Source organism: Crassostrea angulata, chromosome 6 (genome assembly GCF_025612915.1).
Source record: "Crassostrea angulata isolate pt1a10 chromosome 6, ASM2561291v2, whole genome shotgun sequence".
NCBI lineage: Eukaryota > Metazoa > Mollusca > Bivalvia > Ostreida > Ostreidae > Magallana > Magallana angulata.
The window spans coordinates 36405524-36429401 of NC_069116.1; the positions used below are offsets into that span (position 1 = coordinate 36405524).

At 31.5% G+C, this 23878-nt stretch overlaps 1 protein-coding gene across 2 annotated transcripts in view; it reads right to left on the reverse strand.

The window, feature by feature from the left end:
* Positions 1-7306: 7306 nt before the first annotated feature.
* Positions 7307-23878, reverse strand: part of LOC128189560 (chloride channel protein 2-like) — a 66283-nt gene continuing 49711 nt past the window's right edge. For both annotated transcript variants that reach the window (XM_052861216.1, XM_052861215.1), the window contains 6 exons: positions 21834-21913; positions 20819-20857; positions 19515-19556; positions 17834-17938; positions 14715-14801; positions 7307-13034 (listed from right to left, as the gene is read on the reverse strand). In XM_052861216.1, coding sequence (XP_052717176.1) covers positions 12846-13034; positions 14715-14801; positions 17834-17938; positions 19515-19556; positions 20819-20857; positions 21834-21913 — 542 coding nt within the window. In that variant the 3' untranslated portion in view covers positions 7307-12845. The remainder of the gene's footprint in view (positions 13035-14714; positions 14802-17833; positions 17939-19514; positions 19557-20818; positions 20858-21833; positions 21914-23878) is intronic.

Genomic DNA, 23878 nt, shown 5'->3' on the forward strand with positions numbered 1-23878 from the left:
GGTTATGTCATTGTTTTCAAACAAATCTTAGTGATTTTACTACCCAGTGTGTGATCAACCAACATCTACCCCCCCCCCCCCCCCCCCCACTTATCGTGATTTTTATAAAAAACAAAGATATAACGATATTTTATATTAGTTTTTAGATTTATTGTGATAAAAGTCTACTTTAGACTTGAACCTCTTGGATAAGATACTCTTAAATTTTAAGTGTAAAAATGACAAAGTCCAAACACATTCACAAATTGACTAAGTTCAATGTAGGTACATTTTAGTTATACTGAAAAGTTTCTAAGTTCAATGTAGGTACATTTCAGTTATACTGAAAAGTTTCTAAGTTCAATGTAGGTACATTTTAGTTATACTGAAAAGTTTCTAAGTTCAATGTAGGTACATTTTAGTTATACTAAGAAATTTCTAAGTTCCATGTAGGTACATTTTAGTTATAGGGCAAAAAGTTTAAGTCCAATCTAGGTACAAAAAAGTTATAACTTTTATGTGCCTAAATCTTAGGTACATAAAAGTTACACTTTAGTTACAGAAAAGTTATGACTAAGTGTAACTTTTTTTTGTATGGGCAATCTTTCTTATATTCAGTATTATTTCAATATACATGTTACATGCATTTTTTATTAACAATGCATTTAGTTTATTTCCAAAGACTGTAAAAGTAAAAAATAATATACCAGTACTTTGAAATTCAATGCATTTTCACTCTCTGGCCAATTAACATATGCTACAAAATGGAAGTTGAAAAAATCGCAATACATGACGGTGTTTTCGGAGTCCGCCCAGCCTGTTTAAGCTAACTTTGCATGCAAGTACAGTAAACTTAGGGAGGAAATTAAAAATATATATTATTGTTATAAAAGTTACAGCCTGATTATTTTGAACCAAATCTGAAAAGAATAATGAGGAAAAAAACTCTGTAGATATTGCATGTTGTCACCCCATTAAGTTTTAAAATGGGAAAACACACTGGTCAACAAACAGGGACCGTGTTAGGGGGGAAGATACAGCCAAGTATATGTGTTTTGACATTTTTTTTAAACTTAGAAATACATAACTCTCTCTCTCTCTCTCTCTCTCTCTCTCTCTCTCTCTCTCAAAAATTCTTTGATGTTAGTTGATAATTGTCAAAATATCACTTAATTGACAAGGTAACATGTTGTGTGTAACTTTTGCTGAGCTGCGCTCGCCACAACGGTCCGTAAAACATATTATGCATCTAAATGCATTCGTCTATTAAAGCTTTGAAATGTTGGGAGGAGCTTAAAATACAGGGATCGAATGTTATCAGTAAAGTCGTACCATATATTATGCTGTGTATCTCTCAATGAGTCAGACTCCGCCACTACATTTTGGGGCTATCCCGTGATTTATTATATATAATTGTAATCCCGATCCCGTTTCAAAATAAAATAAACAACAATTTATCGGGAGGGGGGGGGGGGGACTTATCATCTGAAATCTTGACAAGCTAAAAAAAGTTATTTCCCAAAATCCTGAAATCCTTAATCCGTGTGGGAGGGGGGTGAGGGGGGGGGGGGTGTTGTATATCAATAACTCAAAAAAATCTTACCTACAAAAACATATTTTCACAAGATCATGAAATTCCTAATCCGGTAATTATTAATTTTTCCTTATATTCATTTCAATTCCTTACATTCTACCGGAAGCTTCCTGGTAATTTCTTTAAGAAAAATTATGTTTGCTGAGAGAAAAAAGTGGGGGAGGTGTTGGACTAGCCCCTCCTTGATACAATGTGCATTATGGTTAGATCTAACTTTGCAAAAACATTGAGTTACTTTTTTGTAATTTTTCAAATAGTGTCACACAAAAGAAAACCAGTCACCTTTTATATTTGCATTACAAGTGATTAGTACCAGGAATCTTAACAAGCAAAAAAAGGTATCCTTATGGTTCCGACGCCTATGGTTAAAACATCTTAATGACAAAATTTATGCCTTTTTCATACATCATCCGAATAATGAAAGTGTTCATTGTTATTTACATGTATCATTAACTTGATTTAATCAATATGAAGCCTTTCCAAATGTAGGGATATACTATTATTTGTTTGCGACAAAATATTCTCTGGTTGAATTCACCTGGTAGGGATGATTTCGCGGTTTTTCAAATTCCAACATTCTACTTACCACGCATTCATCGTTTGATAAAAATATCCCATATCTTCTAAAACCAGTTTAGCAACAATAAAGGAAACGTAACTTTCGAAAAGGATTAAAAATCCATTATCATAACTGTAAACATCACAACCATCAATAATATCAAAATCTTTTAAAACTAAAAAACACGATGATTGCAAAACGAATATACCAAACATGCACATCATTTGTTTGTGAATCTGAAAATTAATAGTTAAAAGGATGGAATTAGTTTTGTGAACACTGTTTGCATTTGGTAGAGAGAGAGAGAGAGAGAGAGAGAGAGAGAGAGAGAGAGAGAGAGAGAGAGAGAGAGAGAGTTTGTAAAATATCAAAATCGTTAAAATGCCAGGATAACTAAAGATATATCGAACTATATTCTAAGTTGAAATACTCTTATCATATCCATGTAAATTCTTACTTCTTTCCTTTATATTCATATCGTTCCTTACAATATAATTATACTTAATCATCACATGCATGGATCACTATCTGAGTCTCATGAGAGAGAGAGAGAGAGAGAGAGAGAGAGAGAGAGAGAGAGAGAGAGAGAGAGAGAGCTGCCTTGCTATTTTGTTAAATTCTATCATTATGTTGCTGGGTGTTTTGCTGTTGTTATCTTCAATTTAACACAATATCTGCTGATATATATCCTCGCTTAATAATTCAAACTTCATTTCTGCATTGGAGAAGAACTTATAAAGTAATTTTGGTTATTCACAACTTAAGTTGAATTTATGAAACTTAAGATTTTTTTTAAAATCAAGATGAATCAATTAAAAACTCACAGCCATGTCCATTTTCATTAATAATGTTTTTTTTTCATTGTATGCAATGACTGTTTAGTACTGTGAATGTCATCTGCGATCATTAGTTAAAAAAGCACGTTTAAATGGCGCTTGTGCAAACCAAACCATGATTCTGGACATGGTTTGATATGTTAAAAATGAACAGCATAAATATTTTTTATAACAATGACATGCCAATAAATCTTAAATGATTTGATTTACACATTTTAGATTTATTAGAATTAATTTTATATATTTATCATGAGAAGAAAAATCGCTTTCACGATGCAAGTTAAATCAATTTCATGTAGAGGCAATTCGAATTTTCTCATACGCACAATTCATGAAAACTACTACATCTTGTAATGTATAGAACTATATATCTTGAAAACTTTAAAATTGAACCAATTTTTCATAAATTCATATTGCTTTAACCCCTTTTTGTAATGAAGAACATGAAATCTGTTTTAAATCTTACCCAAGTTTTAACAACGGAAATGATAGAGAAATAGACGTGTTTGTTGCTTTTCAAAAATCGTTCCTGTTTTATTTTAAGTATCTTATAGCATTTTGCACCTAAGCATGTTTAACATTAAATACGTTTCTTGTTAGAAAAAGAATAAGAGATAGAATCTTTCACATGTACTTACTTATTTATCTGAATTTGTGCCACGATGTAATCCAATCAAAATGTCCGAGACTCTCGAATGTAGTGTTTTGATTTCCGAGTAATGTTAAACAGCCAATCAAATTTTCAGCCAATCAGAGGCCTTGTTTGACAAAGTGTGTGCTCAAAGTTGAAAATGACAAAATACGACCCGATGTTGATAGAACACACACCTACCAACCATTTGACGTCCTACCGAGGTTATTGCTTAATTTAAACCACGTAATACCTGCATGCTGTACACGCATAAAATGAGGTATACATTCCGAGGTTACGGGAAAAGTACCTCGGTATTTAACACATACCTGAGTACGTTGGTGTGTAAACAGAAACAATACCTCGGAAGTGTACATAGACAAACACACACACACACACACACACACACACACACACACACACACACACACACACACACACGCAGTGTTGAATCATTAAAAATTCGTTGTGGCTCAATTTTCGATGTATTCGTGGGTAGCCCTTCCCCACGAATTAACACCCTCGAAGAAAACAAATTTTGAAAGAGTTTGTTATCTTATTGAAACTGAAAACCGAGCCATCCCCGAAATTATCCCCATGAATAAGCAAAAAACTTACAATCCACGAAAATCGGCCCCACGAATTTAAATGATTCCACAGTGTGTTTATATATATATAGCCACATTTCTAAGTCGCATGAAAACCTCTCGTTCAATCAGTCCGTTGATGCTGATCTGTGTCTGTACGGGAACATTCGTGTTGACGGTAAGTAGAGCAAAATTTCACATTAATTAAACTTGCAAATTACGGTGCACAAAAACCCGTCGTATCGGTAGATTTGGACTGGTTAACCTCATTTCCTAACATACTGAATTACTTATCAAACTCCTAATAATAGAACCAGAAAACTGAAAATGCAATGTTATAATATTTTCTCCTGTACTTTCACAGCATGCCAGATAAACTAAATACATTGTGATCATGTCCATAATGTCGATTCTCTTTTAAGAGGGCTCAATGATCGTGGCCAATTTTAGACTTAATTGATCTCCTATAGAAGATGAGCGCTAGTTAAATATAGGAAAATACCAAATTTTTATAAAAAGATATAATAATTTAGGTAGACCTGATGGTACATTTGTTGATCATTCAGCTTCCTTACATTGTAAAATTCGCTGCCTATGGGGCAGGTGTACAGGCTTTTTATTGGAGATGGGGAATGTAACAAATATGTCCATTAAACTCGGGTAAGCTATTGCCGTTGGTAATGCGTCGTTCGTGAGCAACTTTACATTTTTAACTTCTTCTTGAAGACTTCAAGATAAACCTAAGTCTCACTTAACAATATTAAATTATACTATAGATGGTATCCCACGAAAGCGCGGACATTTAACACTTTACACATTTATATGATACAATGCTTTTAAATATGCTGAACATATATGTTTTTTGTTCGTATTTTGCATATACTATGTCCGAAATTTTTCTCAATCGCTTTCCTAACCTATTCTTTATTAATCAAAATCAAGCAACAGCTGTATTGCTGGCTGGACATTTAGAGCTGAAATGAATGATAGAAACATGTACTTGGTTTTAAATCTTTTTGTAGCAACTGACTGGAAAAAATAACAATTAAACTTTTTTTTTACTTCAAACCAGTGAGTGGGTGTTTAGTGCGTCGTAGCTCTAAATTTTGTTATTTGGGTCTTGTACCATAATTTTCATAACTGTTCAAAATAAGATTTTTAGATAAACGACAGCTTTGGGAAAAAACAATTTAAGAGGGAAAAGGGGGGGGGGGGGGGGTCAGCGCCCATTAAACTTTCCCGTTTTATATACATGTATGTTTAAATTAATTTATCATTTATTCATATACTGAAGGCAGGACACAATTCAATCTATTTATTGTTTACAAATTAATGTATAAGATTTACTACCAACCTGTCGTGGTATGAAAATGTATCAAATTAAATAAAACCTTAGTGTTTGCATATTTATTTGCTTATTTTAAACATTTCAAAAAAAAAAAAAACCCCTGTAAGAGCCAAAATATCTGGTTAACTCGCCCTACATTTTCCGCCATGACGTTAATTAGTCATGCCGAGTTATTTCCATCAAAACTAAACTCGCATCAAATTGTACCATTTTATTTCTTAACCTTTTTGTTTTAACCTTAAAACCTTTTGCACCCCCCCCCCCCCCCCCGAATGTGTTCGGAATGTTTTCTTTATCGTTGTTAAGTATGTACACGTTATAAATCCAGAGGTGCTCAAATGAAAGTTCACGAGACTTCCCCGAGATTTGTTCAGTTCTTGTGAAATTTCGAGCGGAAGTATAAGTTTTCGCATAATATTCTCAAAGTACGTAAACACTGGTCGTTTTTCATATCATATCCTACTTTGATTTATGTAAAAACATGAAAATATTATAAGATATATATCTTATTTCATCATCTAGTGGTTATTTAAAATAAATGGTGATATTCAGAACAGAGTTATCCTTCGTGTTTAACCACTCTACACATGGTTGAAAATATAAACATTTGGCTGCTTAATAACATCATAGACATGTTTGATGCTTTTGGTATGCATTACCACGATTTTTAAAAAATGAATGGGTGTCTGTTTTGAATTAAAACTTATTATATCGAGCCAATTTCAAGGACTATTCTGCATAAAATACTATTGTCTCTTTCACTGTTGATGCTATTACAAGGTCAGGCGCGGATCGGAAATTAATCCTTAGGGGGAATCGCTACTAAGCATGTTAATTGTTGCAAGAGCAGAAAAAAACTATATATTCTATTGTCATATTTATTTTAAGAACCCATTTTATCCACCAATTAATGGAAATAAAGTTTAAAATCAATAAACGTCTAGATTTTATATTTGATTACAAGTACCTAGATTCTAGGAAACACTATAAACACGAGGCAAGGTTTTTACTGCGAAAGTGAAAGGGTAAGATAAAACCACGTGGTCTAAATTTAAATGACGGTAACATTCGCAGGGGTGGTTGGAATCTTGACTTAAAGTTTCCGCATACTGAAACCTAGCGGAAACGAGCTGAAACGGATCGATATTTCCATAATAATTTACATCACCTTTCATACGTTTCAAATTTACTTCTCTTAACATTAATACATTTTAAAATTTGATTGTTTTAGCTTCCGCGCTCAAGCTTACATGCTATTAATTGATACATGTACTTTTCTAAAACAAATTGAAATAACTAAGTAATTTAATTTTAAGTGATAAACATGTATGTGCATTAGATTGAAGAATTTTTTTTCTTAAATCTGCACGTTCCATTTATGAATATGACCAGCAGCAAAAATTAATAATTCATTTCTTATAAGACAGTCTAATTGATACATTCATGCTTCCATAAAATGAATTTGTTTCGTCAGGCAAGCTTTTTTGTAAATATATTTTTTGGCCACCTGATATACCCATCATGATCATTGGTGTCTTTAATGGCCCCGAGGGAGGGGTAAATGATTTCACACTTGATGTTCCTCTTCTACTATAGATGCTTCACACCATATTTGGTAAACTGCAATCCAAGTCAATCCAAACCCAAGTCAAGTTTCATAGTAGAAGCCGAACATTTTCAAATGGTAATGCACAATGGACGACTCACGACGCGACAAAAAGAGATATCAATATAATAGTACCCGAGTCTTTCAAAATCAAAAATTAAAACCAAATTTTTCTGTGTCATTTATTATTCATAGGAAAATTGAAAAAAAAATATATTGAAGACTTTATTTTCTGATTACATACAGCTCCTGTTTTTTTTCACAGAGAAACATTAAAAACTTTGAAGACCTTGAGTATACAATACAAAAATTGATAAAACTACAGACAGAAAATGCAATAACGAAAACAATAGGGTCTCCGAGGAAGACCCTAAATAATGGTGATAATGTATGATGAACAGTTACAATAAAACATGCTCTTTATATACTTATAGGTGTTAAATTGTCACCAATGAATATCATGATATCTTTTTATATTTAACAATACAGTAATCCAAATCGAAGACATAACATCTTTCAGTGTAATAAAAACATGGAAGACAAGTTAGAACACATTTAAACTTGAAAGGCCACAGGCCACATCACTCACCTGAGTAACAGACGTGAATTCTTGTATCACATCTAAAAGATTTATTTTAAACGGTGAAAAAGGGAAAGGGTTAATTTTATACTTGAGGTACAAAGGTGTAAATTTCATTTCTCATTGCCATTTAATACAATTTATGATTATGTAAAATAAATCATGAAAATTATTTGCTTAAAAATAAGATTCATAATGTAATTGAGAATAAAATAATCTATGCATATTAACCATATGACAAGAGCCAAACCATAACACCAAAGACCCTGACCATGTGGCCATGAATTTCCCATATTTATTAGAGACCTCATTGATCATCGTTACAAAATACTTAGTTTATCTGAGAGATGCACTGGGAAGAAGAGGGAGATTTTAAAATTTTGGATGATTTTTTAATGTAAAGTCTGGTGAGGAGAGGGTAATAAATTTCACAATTTACATTCACTTCCCCCTAAAGATATATATATGGCACGCCAAATTAAAAAAAAAATGACCAAACCATAGTTTCATGGTGGATAAGTAAGGTTTATCGACTGTTAACTATAGTTTATGAACCAAAAACTACGGTTAATGATTCGTTAACTATAGTTTTCATCTGTAAAACTATATTTAACAGTTGTAAACCATATTTTCGGAATGAAATGCAAGTTAATCTTTCTGCAAATAATGTTAAAAAAGATTTTGCTGATTAATATAGATGACTATAATTTACATTAATCGTTAAATAAAGTTATGAAATGTTAACCATAGTTTCACAATCTTGAAACTATCTCTATAAGATTAACTATGTTTTGCAATTGCAAATGGTTGTTTTCAGTAAATATATTTTTACACTTCTGTAACATCGATGATCGCTTTAACTGGTTCACAGATGCGAAATATAGATAACGGTGTTAACTAAAGTTTTACAGATAATAAACTTGGCTGTTTGCGAACTCTAAACTATAGTTAACTGGTAAATATAGTTTACAAACCCTAAACTATAGTTAACGATTATAGTTAACAATTCATTTACTGTAGTTTTCATCTGTAAAACCACATCTTACGGTTGTAAACTATAGTTTACGAATGATAATCTAAGTTTACATGTCTTCAAATAATGTTAACAAATAGATTTTGCTGATAACTATAGATTCACATCAACTATAGTTAAGAGTTGTTAATCATAGTTTCACAATCCTGAAACTAATTTTTGAGAACCGCAATATTTTGTTTTCAGTGTTAATTCTAGTTTACACATCTGAAACATAGATGATCGCATTAGCTATGGTTTACAGATGTGAAATAGAGATTAACATTTCATAGTTAACTATAGTTTTCTGTCTGTAAACTTAAGTTTACAACTGTTAAACCTAGATTTTTTTCAGAGAAGTTTAAATTGTAAAATTAGCTGACGATTGATGAAGGACGATAGCATAAGGTCTACTGCTGAGTGATTTTAAAAATTAAAAGTGGCATAAATTTACATGAAATATATATATATATATATATATATATATATATATATATATATATATATATATATATATATATGACATGAGGACGTTTGCATAAAAATATAACAAACTGTAGAATTGTTTATCACAAATTGTAGAAGTGCAGTTCTTGATAAGATTTTTCAATTTTTTATTATATATTTCTATGCTGAAAATTGGTTATTCTTAAATATACTTGGAAGTTTTTTTGTGTAAATATTGGCATTTGTAGTACATTTCTTCTAAAAAAAAATCAACCAACCACCACCCATTCTGTTTTTATTGATTTTAAATTATCTCTGCTTTAAAAAGAATGTAGCCACCTAATTAAGTTATTCAGATTTCTCTTCATATTAGGATGCTCTGCTTTAAGTTTGATTGAAATCAGACCAGTGTTTCTTGAGGAGATAAGGATGATTTGCATCAAGTTTAGTTAAAATTGGCTCAGTGCCTCTGAGAAGGTGAAAATGTTAAAAAGTTTACAGATGGACAGGCATACTGATGGACAGACAGACAGATAAATGGTGCATAACAAATGATCAGAAAAGCTAATTTGAGCCTTTGGAACTGGTGAGGTAAAAATTAAATATCATTAGACACAAACTGACAAAATGTTATCAACTTATTTAACATAAATTAAGTACAAGCATAATGAAAATCAATTATATTGACTAGTGTTGCTTTGAAAACAAACAGAAAAAACCCACTTTACATGAAAGTTAGATGTCATAACATATTCTTCCAAAAAACAATAAATGCGAACACTTATTACATTTTGAAATCTTTCTTCTCTACTTTTTATTTTCAGTCACTATACTTAAGGACTGGGTTTAAGTTATTTTTTAATACTATCAAAAATAACTGATGAAAATTTTAAAATAAAATATATTCACTTTCAAAAAATAAATGCTTTCACATTCAAAATTATTGTTAAAACACAAATTTATTGCTGGAGTAATAATCAGGTGAAAGGTGGAGGCATAGATATTAGCAAGCTCAACATATACATATTCATCTTTATTCAGTTTGTACAATAATATTATAAACTGATTTTTTAAAAAGAATTCATATAAAACAAACACAATCATATACATTTACAACCAGGTCCATTAAGCATAACTGTCTTGCAATTTACTATATCACTTCCTTTTTGCATAAAACTTTACACAACTGACCTTTTTAGGTTGTTTGAAAACATATTTAGCATCACATGAAATACACAATTTACAGTTTGTAACACTGTTTAAAAACATTTAAAAATATATTAATGTCCCTCAAGGGTGAAACATTTTGCTGCATACTTTGCTTGGCACACATGGTAAATTTTAATATTAATTCCATTCAATGAATTCCCAACAATTTTTCACGATTTGCAGTTCACACAAAAGCCTTGTCATAACAGCAAACAACAAATGGGCCTTAAAGACCAATAAATGTATTTCTAGTTCTTAACACTGCTGACACACAAGTTCTATTTTCATGCTTTTTCCTTTATTTGTCCTTGGTTGCAACTTATTAAGATTTATTTTTAATTTGGTAATATAATGGATATTCATTCATTGAAATGCAATATAATTAATAACATTTCATCGATTGAAAAATTTGTATTTATTCTATGCTGTTGTATTTGAAATCTCATTTTTAAAACAAAAATGGCAGATAGGTAACACTGGATGCAATGTTTAGTTATTTTAAGGTTCATTGACACCGTCGTTTATTTCGTGATTTACAAAGAATCTTTTTTCAAATAATATTACACAAAACATGATTTTTTTTTTTTTTGTAAAACAGGAAAAATTGTTGACTGAAAAGGGAGTATTTTAAAGCTAAGGATGTTAAGTCGGTGCTGGTTCACTTTATATCACTGAAAGACATTTGATTTGTTCATTTGGATATATTTACCTGGCAAACGTCTTTAAATACAAGAATGTTACATTATATTGATAAGAACTAATCTAGTGAGTGATCTAATTTTTACTGAAAAGCCTAGTTCATATCACCATGAACTCAATGACATTTTTCCCTAAAAAAAATTCATGCCAAATGATAGAGATTCAAGTTCATCAGCAACAAACTTTTTCAAATCATTTCCTTTCTGATGAAAAGCAAAAAACATTATATTTCAATAACATTTTAAAAATAATGAACAATATGTGATGATACTCCATCATGAAAAATGTTTAACTCTAACATTTATGAAAGTTAAAAATAAATTAATTCATTTAAATTGTCAAATTAAAAAAAAAACCTTTATATATAAAAATAAAAATACATGAATTAATCAGCTGATGCTAAATAATCTAATTCATAGTTTTTTGGGGGGGACCTGATTTGATTTTAATTGATTTACAGAGGAATGCTTTGTAAGAAGTTTTCTTAAAGGAATGCATATTGATAGTTAATGTAAATAAAATCAATCCAACATATAAAGTGCTTTTGAGCTTCATTGTATCCTGAGCTAAAGCATAGGTAAGTTCAATATAATATAATCTCATTGATAAAATCCATCTCACAATCTTTAATATACACATTTCTTCACATAATTTTCTATGACACATACAACAATTAAGGATCATACACAGAATGAACATAAGAAAATGAAAACATGAAAATATCAGAGATAGAGATATAAAGCGCTTTTCCCCATAACTATAGCATTTTGCCTACAACCATGTTTGAACGGAAAGTACCTTTTTACTAAAATAGATACAGGTATCAGTGGCGATACAATATTCGAAACCCAGGTACTTATATTATAATGGTGTTTGTAATGGCTGATTTGTCATAAATTCAGGAAATCTGCATTGAGATATGAATATATAGAGCTCTGGGTATAAAGTTAGTTGATATTCTGAACCGTGAGTACTTCCAACGTTAACAAAATGCAATGCATCCATGTGTAAACAGAGGGTAGTGTTATTGTAGAGATTACTTTATATTGGATGTGCTTATAACCAGAATTATTCAAAAGGATTTGAAAAAAAACCCCAGCAGATTAGATTTATGTAACTAAGTTATCTTAACATGGTTTTGAGTGAGAAAAAAAATTTTTGTACTTGGTGGAATCCATCCAGCGACCACAAAATCAAACACACCTATGCGTTCTACTAGACCACACACACAACACATCTCCCTAATGTCTCATCAATATATGTGGCTACATACATAAGTCACTAACTGAAATATTAATATTTAAATAGTGTAATTTTACAAAGATCACAGTCAATTCAAATGTGTACTAAAATATCATGTAAAACACAGTTTTTTAACTAAATTTCTTTTGTTTAAATACACAAATATCTAACATTATATTGCTAACTATTTTCTTATATATCCCTCACAAGATCTGAAAATTTTATTGATGTCTTGTAAAGTAACTAAGACTCTATTACCAGACAACTGTCCAATTTGCATTTATTAATATATATTTTAACTAAATATTGCATAATATTGAAAATGTCTGATACATGCAGAAGTGCTATATTGTAGACAAAATTATATGTCGAGTGCATTAAACCTCTTTGCAAAAAAAAAAAAAAATAACAATAATAAATAATAAATTCAAATGGTGAATGATATATATATCTTAACCTTAATTCTTCTTTGGTTACCAGTTCTCACTAACAGTGAGTAGTAAAGGACTTTGATCTTCAGTCTTCTTTGATCACCTGTACATCCTGAAGGTCTTCATTGGCTGTGTTGACAAGTCTATACTCGTTTTGTGGAGGGGGTAGCTCCACCTCCAGGTTCTGTGGATCAATCTCCTCCACCTCCTCATTTACTTCTTCTACCTGGCCTTTTGCTTCAGCATCAATTCTTCCTTGAATAGCCATTCGCAACTTAAATTTAAAGAAAAAAGATGTGACATATTTCCAATTGCCATATACCACAGAAACTATGTTCTCAGCATTGCAAAACATTTCTCTACAATGTTCATGCCTTAGCTGCATTAAAAGATTTCCAGTGATGGGAAAGGAAAGTAAAGTTATCTTTTATATTAGAGCTCTATTTTTTTCTTTCAGATCTTTTTTTAAAATTGGAAAACCATTTCAGCAATTATCGCAAGCTTGATGAACATATTCTTTTTGTTAAATACTATTTACATATAAAAATAGTAAAAAAAATTTCATGTCCTTTACTATTTACAGCATCAAGAATTACATTAATTATTATTTTTACTAATTAAGGTCTTCTGTTTCCAAAGGAGGACCTTCCAATTATTGTGCTGGGTAAGATTATTCTTATATTTTTTTTCTTCCTAGATGTTAACTTTAAGACTTCATATCTTGCTAATTTCTGTACTGTTTTTGCTCAATCTTTCGAGGCTTATAGTGATTAGACTTTACAAAACATACAAAAAAAACATTCCATAAAATTTAGAATTCCTCTTCCGTTAATGAATAATTCTCCTTTGAAATTTTTTTGTTGTTTTTGTATGGTCGTTTGTTTCATTGTAAAAACAAACTCATCATTGTGCCCCCCGCCCCCCCTTACAGTGCTGAGGCTGAATTTTTTTTTCAAAATTAGGCAAAAAGAAATAGAAATGTGGCAAAAATGATAATCATTAGTTAAAAGTGACCTGCAGTCCTGTCCCTTGTATATTCCAAATACACATAAAGCGTCTCCTTGCAGGGGTCTACTTATGATTTGGGCTTACTCTCTGTGTCCAGTCTTAGTCTACTCTGCGTTTACTTTTGGTTAACTCATGGTTAACTCTCTGTCTGCTCTAGTAGACCCCAAGCAGACATCGAAAGTAAACCCAGGGTTTAGTTGGGGTCTACTTTCTGTTAGGTTGGGTCTGAACAATAATGTATCAAACTTTGAACCTATCTTGAGGTCCAAGTATTAGTCTAGAGGTCAACATTTAAACAATTTAAAATTTACACTATCTTAGGATACTTGCAATAATTTCACAAATTTTAGCATTGTTAGTTCTTGAGAAGAATATTTTTAAACATTTCCCCTATATTTTCTACTAGGGATGTCAACGAGTACTCAAGTACTTGACTATCGGTCAGTCATACCGATCATCGATGAAAATTTTATTAGTCAGTTACTCGCAATTAAGAGAATACAATTTAAAAATATTATTTGTTTTTAATTAACGTGGCAGTTTTTTTTTTTAACTACAAATGGAAAAAAACTAACTTTTGTTGCAAAAGCAACAAAAAGGTCTTCCGTTCTGATATACATGTATCAATTTAACTATTAGACATTGATTCACTCATCAATAGAAAAAAAGATAATGGATATGATTATTACTGCGAATAAAATATCCAGACGTTACTTCCATATTAAATGACACATGAAAAGATACATACTTATATTTCAATTCAATGTAAAAAAAAAAATAATAAAAGGTAAAAAAATAAAGAGAGTGTACATATTCCGCTACCAACATAGGGAAAAAGAGACAGTACAAAAACAATATCATAATGGTATTCCATTGAAAAACAGAAGACCTTAACTAGTCACACCAATAAACTTGTTCAAGGTTTAAACAATTCAAAGAAACATACTTCTTTTAGTCCCACCACACCAACAAGTCTCCCAGTGTTGGTCACATAGGCATGATTCAATCCCAGCAAAGAAAACAGAGAGTGCACCTAAAAGTGAACAAAATGTAAAGTGCAAGTTGGAATATTTAAAATTCATAGAGATTCAAAGATGTATTCTTTTTTAATTTTTACATCAGTTTTTTAGAATTCAATATTTTGTTCTTTGGCAATGACAAAAGTCCTTGAAAATGCAAAACTACACATGCATAAAGATGTTTCTATTACATTGCTTTATTACAATTGTAAATAGCAGGTGAAAATGATAATCATTTTTGGAAAAACTAACAATGGCAATAATGAAATTTTTTTTTATAAATTTTCATATCAGTACAATATATACAAATTAATACAAATCAAATAATTTGAATAATACACTTTTATCATTGAGCATTTTTAACTGAAATAAATTTCAGAATTTTCAAAACAATTATATTCAATCATTTATTTTATATTCTATTTCATGTCCAACATGCTGAAAATTTCACTAAATTCTGTGCAGCAGTTTAAGAGGAGTTGCGCTGACAAAAACCAGGATCGACAATCTGACTGACAATGGAGTGTAAAAAATTACACCTCCTCCAACTTGTTGCATGGGGTATAGAAATCGACATGACTGGACATATTTTCATAATCACATTGTTAAATTACTGCCTTAATATCTGATAGGATATCAGAAAAAGATTCATAATTGATCAGAAAAAGATTCATAATTGATCGTCATTTCAATTGAAATTATACAGTCAATATCTGTTATAATGAGCATGTTAATTTAAAATTCACAGGTAATTAAGAAATTGGTGCAGCCCATATCTGTTTGAAAATCTTAACATTCTGGTACCTTAACAACCAAATTTTAAGGTAAAATTGGCAATCATACCCTTGTAGACAACAACAAAAATCATTGGTCAAAGTAATTAATAAATGGGATAAAAAAATTATATCAATACACTACTGCCAACACGAATCCTGTATTTTCCCACGATGCCGTAACCACACCTCACAGCCTTATTAGCATAATCAGAACCTTTCTGTTTTTTGATTAATGAAAAACTGAACAAGAGGTCCATGGGGCCGCATCGCTCACCTGAGCAAGAATGACTTAAAATGGGCATTCAAAAGATATTGTGCCATATGGGCACTTTGTAGAATAACAAAAAATAAATATCGTAAAGTATTCAAATTTTACACTTTTTTGCATACACGTAATCTTAGACATTGTAACTTTATGGAATACTATTTTTACAGAGAATAAGAAAATCCTATGCAAGATATAAAAATATACATTTGGTAAGGGTACACTGTTAACTTCCTATTCCCTATATTTTCATTCTTGTTGTCAAGTGACATGTTAAAGAGCTATAAAAATCAATGTAAAATTTTAGCGTCAATCGTAGAATTATAAGATAGATACAGAGCTAACAATTCTGCTAGGTTTGAGTCATATTTTGTTCACATGAGTTTAATTCATTTGGCTTAAGATTTTTAACCTGGTATTTCCTATTCAGCATTTAAAATAGAAACAAAACAAAAATGGCCTCAGATCTGTGTTCAAACATAGAATTGTGAGCAAAGCTCTGTATCTTGCTTATAATTCGAAGCTTAACACTCAAATATGGTTAGTAAATAGAAATTGTAGGCAACTAAACATAAGAAACGTGCACTATAACAAATAAAGAGTAAAATTTATTTTTCAAAATGAATCATATATATTTATATCTATATCTATATATATGATTCGAATATTGACTGGGGTTGAGGGCAACATTGATTATATTAGCCCCCGAGGGATGAAATATTTCCCACCGCGACGCGGAGGGCAATATTTTCGTTTCAAGGGGACTAATATAATCAATGTTGCCCAAAAACACAGTCAACATTTGTTTTGTTATATGAAGAAACAAACCAAAATTTAAGAAAGTAATTGAAAACAGATCAGATTGCTGTAATTTTCACAACTTTGTATAAAGTTCATTTCCAAAATATCTTCACAATCAAACAGTCCCTGGTGATACCGTATAACGGGTAATTTTTACTGCTGTGATTTTTTTACGAATTTGTCATAAAATAGGGTGATTTGAATTTTTACGCGTAATAATTTTACGAATTGGACATGTCCGTAAAAATTAAAATCATCTGTGGTAAAGGGGGGGATTTCACCGTGACTTTGTTACAGTTATCACACATACAAATCAGAAAATCGTTTTTTCTGTTAACGATTCCTTACATTTATGATTGTGTTTATACATTGACCTTTATTTCATATGTGATATAAACTTTACTTATTCCTATTTATCTGGGTATCATCATTGATGTACACCATGTGCTCGTCTCAGTTCGATTTACCGGGGAAAAAAGAAAGACAACTCCATTTCAAAAATGTTTTCTCTCCCTCCCTTTTTCTTTCTCTCCCAACCAAAAAAGACATCTAGCTACTAACGTGACATAATACGTAGTTTTAAAAAATACTCAAGACTGAATAGAAAGATCTGAACTGTTATCACCACGTGACCACAAACGCTCAAATATACCTACATGTACAGCCGCCAGGGACTGAGCTGAAGGTCGTGAACATTACTCTCATACGTACGATGTAGAAAATTTACGTGTGGTGTTTTTTTTACTTCTGTGAAAATTTACGCGTTTAATTTTTACGGATTTATAAAACTCGTAAAAATTAGCAGCACGTAAAAAATACCCGTTATACGGTATTCCGGCGGCTGTAAGAATTAACATACAGATGTTCTACCTGATTTTACTTCACAGTAATTCGCAAATTCCTTATATCCGTTATGATAGCAAACCGTCACAATGTGCGTCAATCGTTTACTTGCCTTGACTGACTGTCTATTATGACGTCACCTTGTTTTGTAGTCGCGAAGAGTTATTTACGTCATCGTTTACGAATTAACAAATCAGAAGCAATTAATTGAAATAGAGGGAATATTCTCTATATATTATTCCTTGCCGGTCAATATAAAAAAAATGTTGACTGATTAATATTTTTCGAACCAGCTTTTATTACAAATACACTCAATTACCAAGAAATTAGTTATTTAACTGGCTGTGAAAGGGTTATTTACCTTGTGAAGGGATGTTCTCTCTACAAGCTGAAAAGGGGCAGGGTCAATCTGAACCCCCTCCCATTCAATTGACTCATTCAATTTCTGCTCCTCCCACTCTTCTTGCTGAAAAAAATGAATTCAATTATTTTCAGTAGATAACTTAAATGAATATGAAAATTAATTAATAACTTAAATGAATATGTAAATTAATCAATAACTTAAATGAATATGTAAATTAATCAATAACTTATATGAATAAGTAACTAAATGGGGATGGTCATGATTTTAGTCAAATTTTGGTTTTTTTTAAAATTTTTATTGTTTCAGTGCAATGCTTTAGCAACGCATTTCTAATAATCATTTTTTTGACATTCAAAATATAAAAAAAAAATGACCTGAGCAAAATTTGTGAGCTCTGTTTCTCAGTAGTAACTAAAAAATTGACTCTGAAGCATTGTAAACACTAACAAGAGGCCCATGGGCCACATCTGACCAATAGTTCTTGTATCATTCTATTTCTAAATATTTAAATATGAAACTCTTTTAAAATATTATAAAACTCTAATATATTCCAAGATTTGAAAATACATTTAACAATCCATAATCAAAGGCCTAAAGGGCCACAATGATGTCGAATTGATTGAAATTTGAAGAGTAAACACCTGAACAATTTTTATTAAAAGTAAAAAATAATCTCCACTTAAAAAAAATACATATTGATCTTTTCATTTATTTATTTATAGTTTTCTCCTTCATTGATCACACATTAAAGACCTGTTGATTAAAAAATCCTTAAATCAAATTATAATTCTGTAACTCTAAGTAATGTCTGTACTTAATTATCATTAATAGACCAACTTTTCTTATTGTTTTACTGTTATAGTTGAGTTCTGAATGTCAACATGATGTGTAAATAAGAAGCCAGTGAAAAACGTTAGTGAAAAAGTATTGAATTCTACATTAATATGAATGTAATTTTTAGATGAGGAATTTACAGCCTCAAATTGGTTGATATGATTAATTTTAGTTATTTTCAATGCAGCTTCATTAATTTTCTTGAAAATCGTTTTGGATCGATTCTGCAATTTTATGCAATATAACGGGTATATAGGAGGCATTTTAACTGGGTGAAGGCCTGTCCCGAGACACAGTTAGATTATTTTTACTAAGCAGAGTGTAGTGAAATTAATAGCATTATTGTAGGCTTAAAGCTTCATTATGTAAATGTCAACTATACGGTGTGTCGATGTGTCTATTTCGTAAATGCCCGATATCATATGCAATGTCAACCCATGCACGCACGGGTCAAAGTCTAGTTATAATAATAAAACATACTTTTCTTTATTTCAATTCCCGTTTGAAACAAGATTACCTACGGACCAAACCAATTGCATTATCATGTTTATTCATTGCAACAAAATCACTAGATACATTTATTGCTTACAATTATTTTGGAAACCGTGCCCGATAACAAATAAATTTACATATCAATTTTTTTTTCCATCGAGCATGGTCTCCAATTAAAATGTAAGCGATAAACTAAAACAATGTTTAGTGAATTTTTACGCTTATTGTATTCATCCGCCATTTCTTGATTAAGCAAATTTATACTTGACTTTATTCATAACTTGTATTTTATTAACTTGAAAAGCAGTTTTCCATGATATCTTTAACAAACATGTCTTTCATTAGAACTAACCTGCTCTCTGCTGAGATTCTTTACTTTGACTGGTTCTGGAGGCTAGTGAAAATAAATGAAAATATTGTGAAAACTGAGTTACATCCAAACTTTTGAATTGCGTTCTACTTAACTTCTACTTAACATGCATATTTGCTTGTATTCATAGATGACAGAAATAAAGAATAAGAAAATTAGACATCAATGAGATGGTGACTATTTCAAAGCACCTGTTTTATAAAGAACATTGAGACAGATTTAGCTTTGACTTTAACACCTGACTTAGAAAAATTAGTTCAAAATCATTGCACATCCTTTATCCAACAAGCATTGTCTGGGTGAATTAATGGCAGATATTCAAAGGGGAGAGAAAATTATGTTTAGACAAAGATTAACACAAATGACCTAAAAATTAGAGTTAAGGTCACTTCACTTCCTACACTTAAAAGCAGTCTTTTGAACAGTAATCTTGTTGGGCCATTAGAAGAGAAAATTTTGGTCTGGACAAGGATTTTTCACAGATGTCTGCTATGATATGATTTGGTTAAGATCACAAAACACTGTTGCCTACATGCAGTCTTTTGATAATGTCGGAGCAATATTATGCTAAGGGAAAAGAAAATATGGTTTCAATTTGGATTTCACAGAGCTCTGCTATGACCTTTACCTTTAAATTAACCTACAAATTTGGATCAGTACAGACCCACAAGCATCTTCTATAAAAGCATGAGCCAGAGCTAGATAAGGTGTTAATTGGACTAATTAATTAAGTAAATCATTACTTTTGTTGTTGAATTGGTTAAGACCGGCAAAATTATTACTTTTAAGCAATTTGAATACATTACTAACACATACACATCAATAACTTTTTCCAAAATTTCGACTGAAAATTTCTTCATTTTTTGGTGCATATTATACAGTCATAGGAACAGCAATTTTTTCAGCATTTAATTTTCACTCAATTTTTATGGTGTGTATTATACACAGGTGCGTGCTTTACAGGAGACTTTACAGTAATTTAATGCATTGCGAGTTGATAGAACACTTATAAAACATATATTTAGTTTGTAAATAAGGACAAAAAATAGAGATATGCAAACTGTCATAAAATCATTAAATCTTGTCTGATCTAAATAATAATTGCAGGTGGACACCTTCAGATGGTGTTCAACAAATGTACAAATTTTCAGACTATTCCATGCAGTAGTAAAAAGGATAAAGTGGGAACAAAATTGTGTCTACAGACAGACAGGTTGATTTCAATTTACCTAAACTTTGTTTGAGGGGATATAATAAGAGCTTTGAATGTCTGACTTCAAACTTACCAGTCTGACTTTCTTTGCAAGATTGGTCAAACTACTTTTCTGTAAAAAAAAAATTCATTATTACTTAATAATATAATTGTTTTTTAATTAGATTTTACTATTATTATTTTTCAACATAACTTACTATAACAAAAAATCAAACCTACAAAAAAATATGTCTTTAATTTTGTTGTGAGGTAATTTACAGTGAACAGATAATCATGATCGCTATTTTGTTTTCTGCAAGTTGACTACGATTTGCTGCAAAATAAAAAATATACAGTGGAGCCTCAGTTATTCGGACGCTTTCGTTCCCAAGTCAAATCGTCCGGATAGGTGAAGCGTCCGGATATCTGAAATGTGTCTATTGTTGTCATGAATGATAATGTATTTGTATACAATGGCTCCCAGTGTTGATACTAGTTTTTTTTTTGCCTTTCATACCATATAGCAACACATGCTAGAGTTGTCTGTTGATATGAACGTTTTTAGATATAAAGAACTCTGCTTCATTTTATTATTTTGTCATGATATATTAACCGGACAATAATGATAGCCTAATCTAGCTAAATTCTTTGTGTCCAAGTGTGATATGTGTGTGATACACTGTTGTTTGCAATTTTCCAATTTTTGAAAGTGATTTGGGAAGTCAGTGTGTTTATACAAGCTACTCATTAGGGTCTAGCAAGTAAAAAAGGTGTGAAACTTAATTGACAGGGGTAATTATTTGTGCTGAGTAGGGTATCATCAAATTTTACCGTCCGGTTAAATGAAGCAAGATTAGTAGTAAATAAGTGTTTTGTGGTAAAAACAGACCGTCCGGATCCGGAACGCGGATTTCCGGATAAATGAGACAAAATAATGTATTAAAAAATCTGTTCCCAAATAAAATCGTCCGTAAACTGAAGCGTCCGGTTATCTGGCGTCCGGATATCTGAGGCCCCACTGTAGTGATCTTTTCCGAACATGATTTTAACCTGCTATAGAGTATAAAATATTAGCTCTTAACCCTTTCCTTCTTCTGATTTTCACTTACATCAATTATGTATGGAGGGTCTTCACAGATACTTTCCTTCTTAGTACTGGCCAGTTTCCTGTAGTAATTAGTTATTTCGGCTACAAAAAAAACCAAAACAAACCCAAATCATCAATTTGATGTAAACAACCAGTTGACACAAAACAAGAGGCCCATTGTGAAGACACATTGCCCGCCAAAGCAACAGATTGCCAGATATTGATTACGTATTATAATTAGGGTTTATTTTCCAAATACAAATCATTTCTATATTTAGATGGGTACTCCCTGGGAACCCCATACAGGCCACATGATTAAATTAACCATTTGGGTATATCATTATTCACCCAAGTTTGGTAGGCCTGCAGGGTTGTACTTTCCTTTCCAGTTCAGTAATTTTAACCTTTAAATCTATTATCTGTTTACCTGTTCTATGTGATCATTGCTTATCATGTAGTGATATGTGAATGTTTCGTACTGTGACAATCTTTGATGTTTTATGTGCTTTATAACCATGAGGAGTCTTGTCAATGATTGACACCAATGCAGTGTAACTACATGTGTAGGAAACCTCGATTAAATTAGTAGCGACAAAGGAATATAGACACAGCATAATATTTGGATCCATTCTTATTAAGTGTTTTGTGAAACTGACTCATACAAACTTAAAAAAAGCTGCGAGGTATTAAGAGAAACTTTCCACAACAACCCGAGCAACGGGAGATATGCGATCTTAGGTCTACTTTGCCCGAATTAGAAATGAACAGCACATTGAACTGGACTGTGGCACAATTAAGAGAAAAACTTTGCAGACAATGGCGCAACCCTGTGCAGTGTTACAGTAGACAGTAAGCACGATATTCGATAAGGAGAAAAGAAAAGAACTCACATATATTGAAGAGGATAAACCCTTAAGGAAAATTTCGGGTCACTACAACTCAGATGCAGATGGAAAAGTTCCGGCATGCGGCCCCTCAAGCAGAGGAAACTCCAACAGCTTGCCAACCGGTCTCAGAAGTAATGTGAAACTCAAACAAGTGGTACGTCGAAAAGTTGATGTGCAATTCCATGACAAAAAGACCAAGATCAACTTACAAACAAGGATTTGAAACATACAAACTTTTTCTGTCTATACATGATGTTGTTTTTGTTCATCCTCTTATTTCACAAGAAATTCTGGTACATTTTGTAGCTTACTGTCAACATAATTTGTTCCTGAAATTCTCTACAATTCGTCAGTATTTATGTGGAATCAGATACATGTTTTTAGATATGGGAATACCAAATCCTTTTGAATCTAAATGTCACTCTATGAAACGTTTAAAGTTAATTTCAAATGCAATCAGAAAAGTTCAATATATAGGCAAGCATTTCTTGTCCTCAGCCTTCAGATAGGTTGCAATGAACATGTTTTCACACCGGCACATTGCCCTTGGCCTGCAAATTATTAGAGTATACTAATGGTACAGTTATGTAACTAGTATTTAGTTCTGATGCTGGGAGATTGACATTGGTTATTAATGTACAAGCTGCATGAGCCCTCAAGGAAAATCTTTGTTTGTTTTACTAGCATTGAATAAATGTGGAACTTGACTTATTTTATGTTGTGTTTGAATAAATAAACTGACTAAACTATGACCCACCTAACCTAAGGAAGGAATTTTTTCTGGTTTTCGACTTGTAAAAAGTAAATTTGATTAAATTCTCATTAAATCAAGATGAAAGGAAATTAGAATAACATGGTTTTTTTTTCTTTTTTAATAATGCACAACTTGACACAGAAATAGAAATCAGAGATTCTAACAAGGACTAATTTCAAGCGGAACATTGGCGTAGGAAAATATCACGTTTTTGCAATTCAGAATTGCCGTAGATTTGTGAGTCACAACCTCTAGCGATATATTGGGTTGATTAATCTCATAGATGGCTCGGCGAAGCCGTAAAATTGAAAAAATAATTTTTGACCAAAATCGTGACCATGCCCCTTTACCGTATTTTTCGGAAATTAGGTCGATACTTTTTTGTCATGACACGTGGACCTCGCCCTATTCATCGCTTCGCCCAAT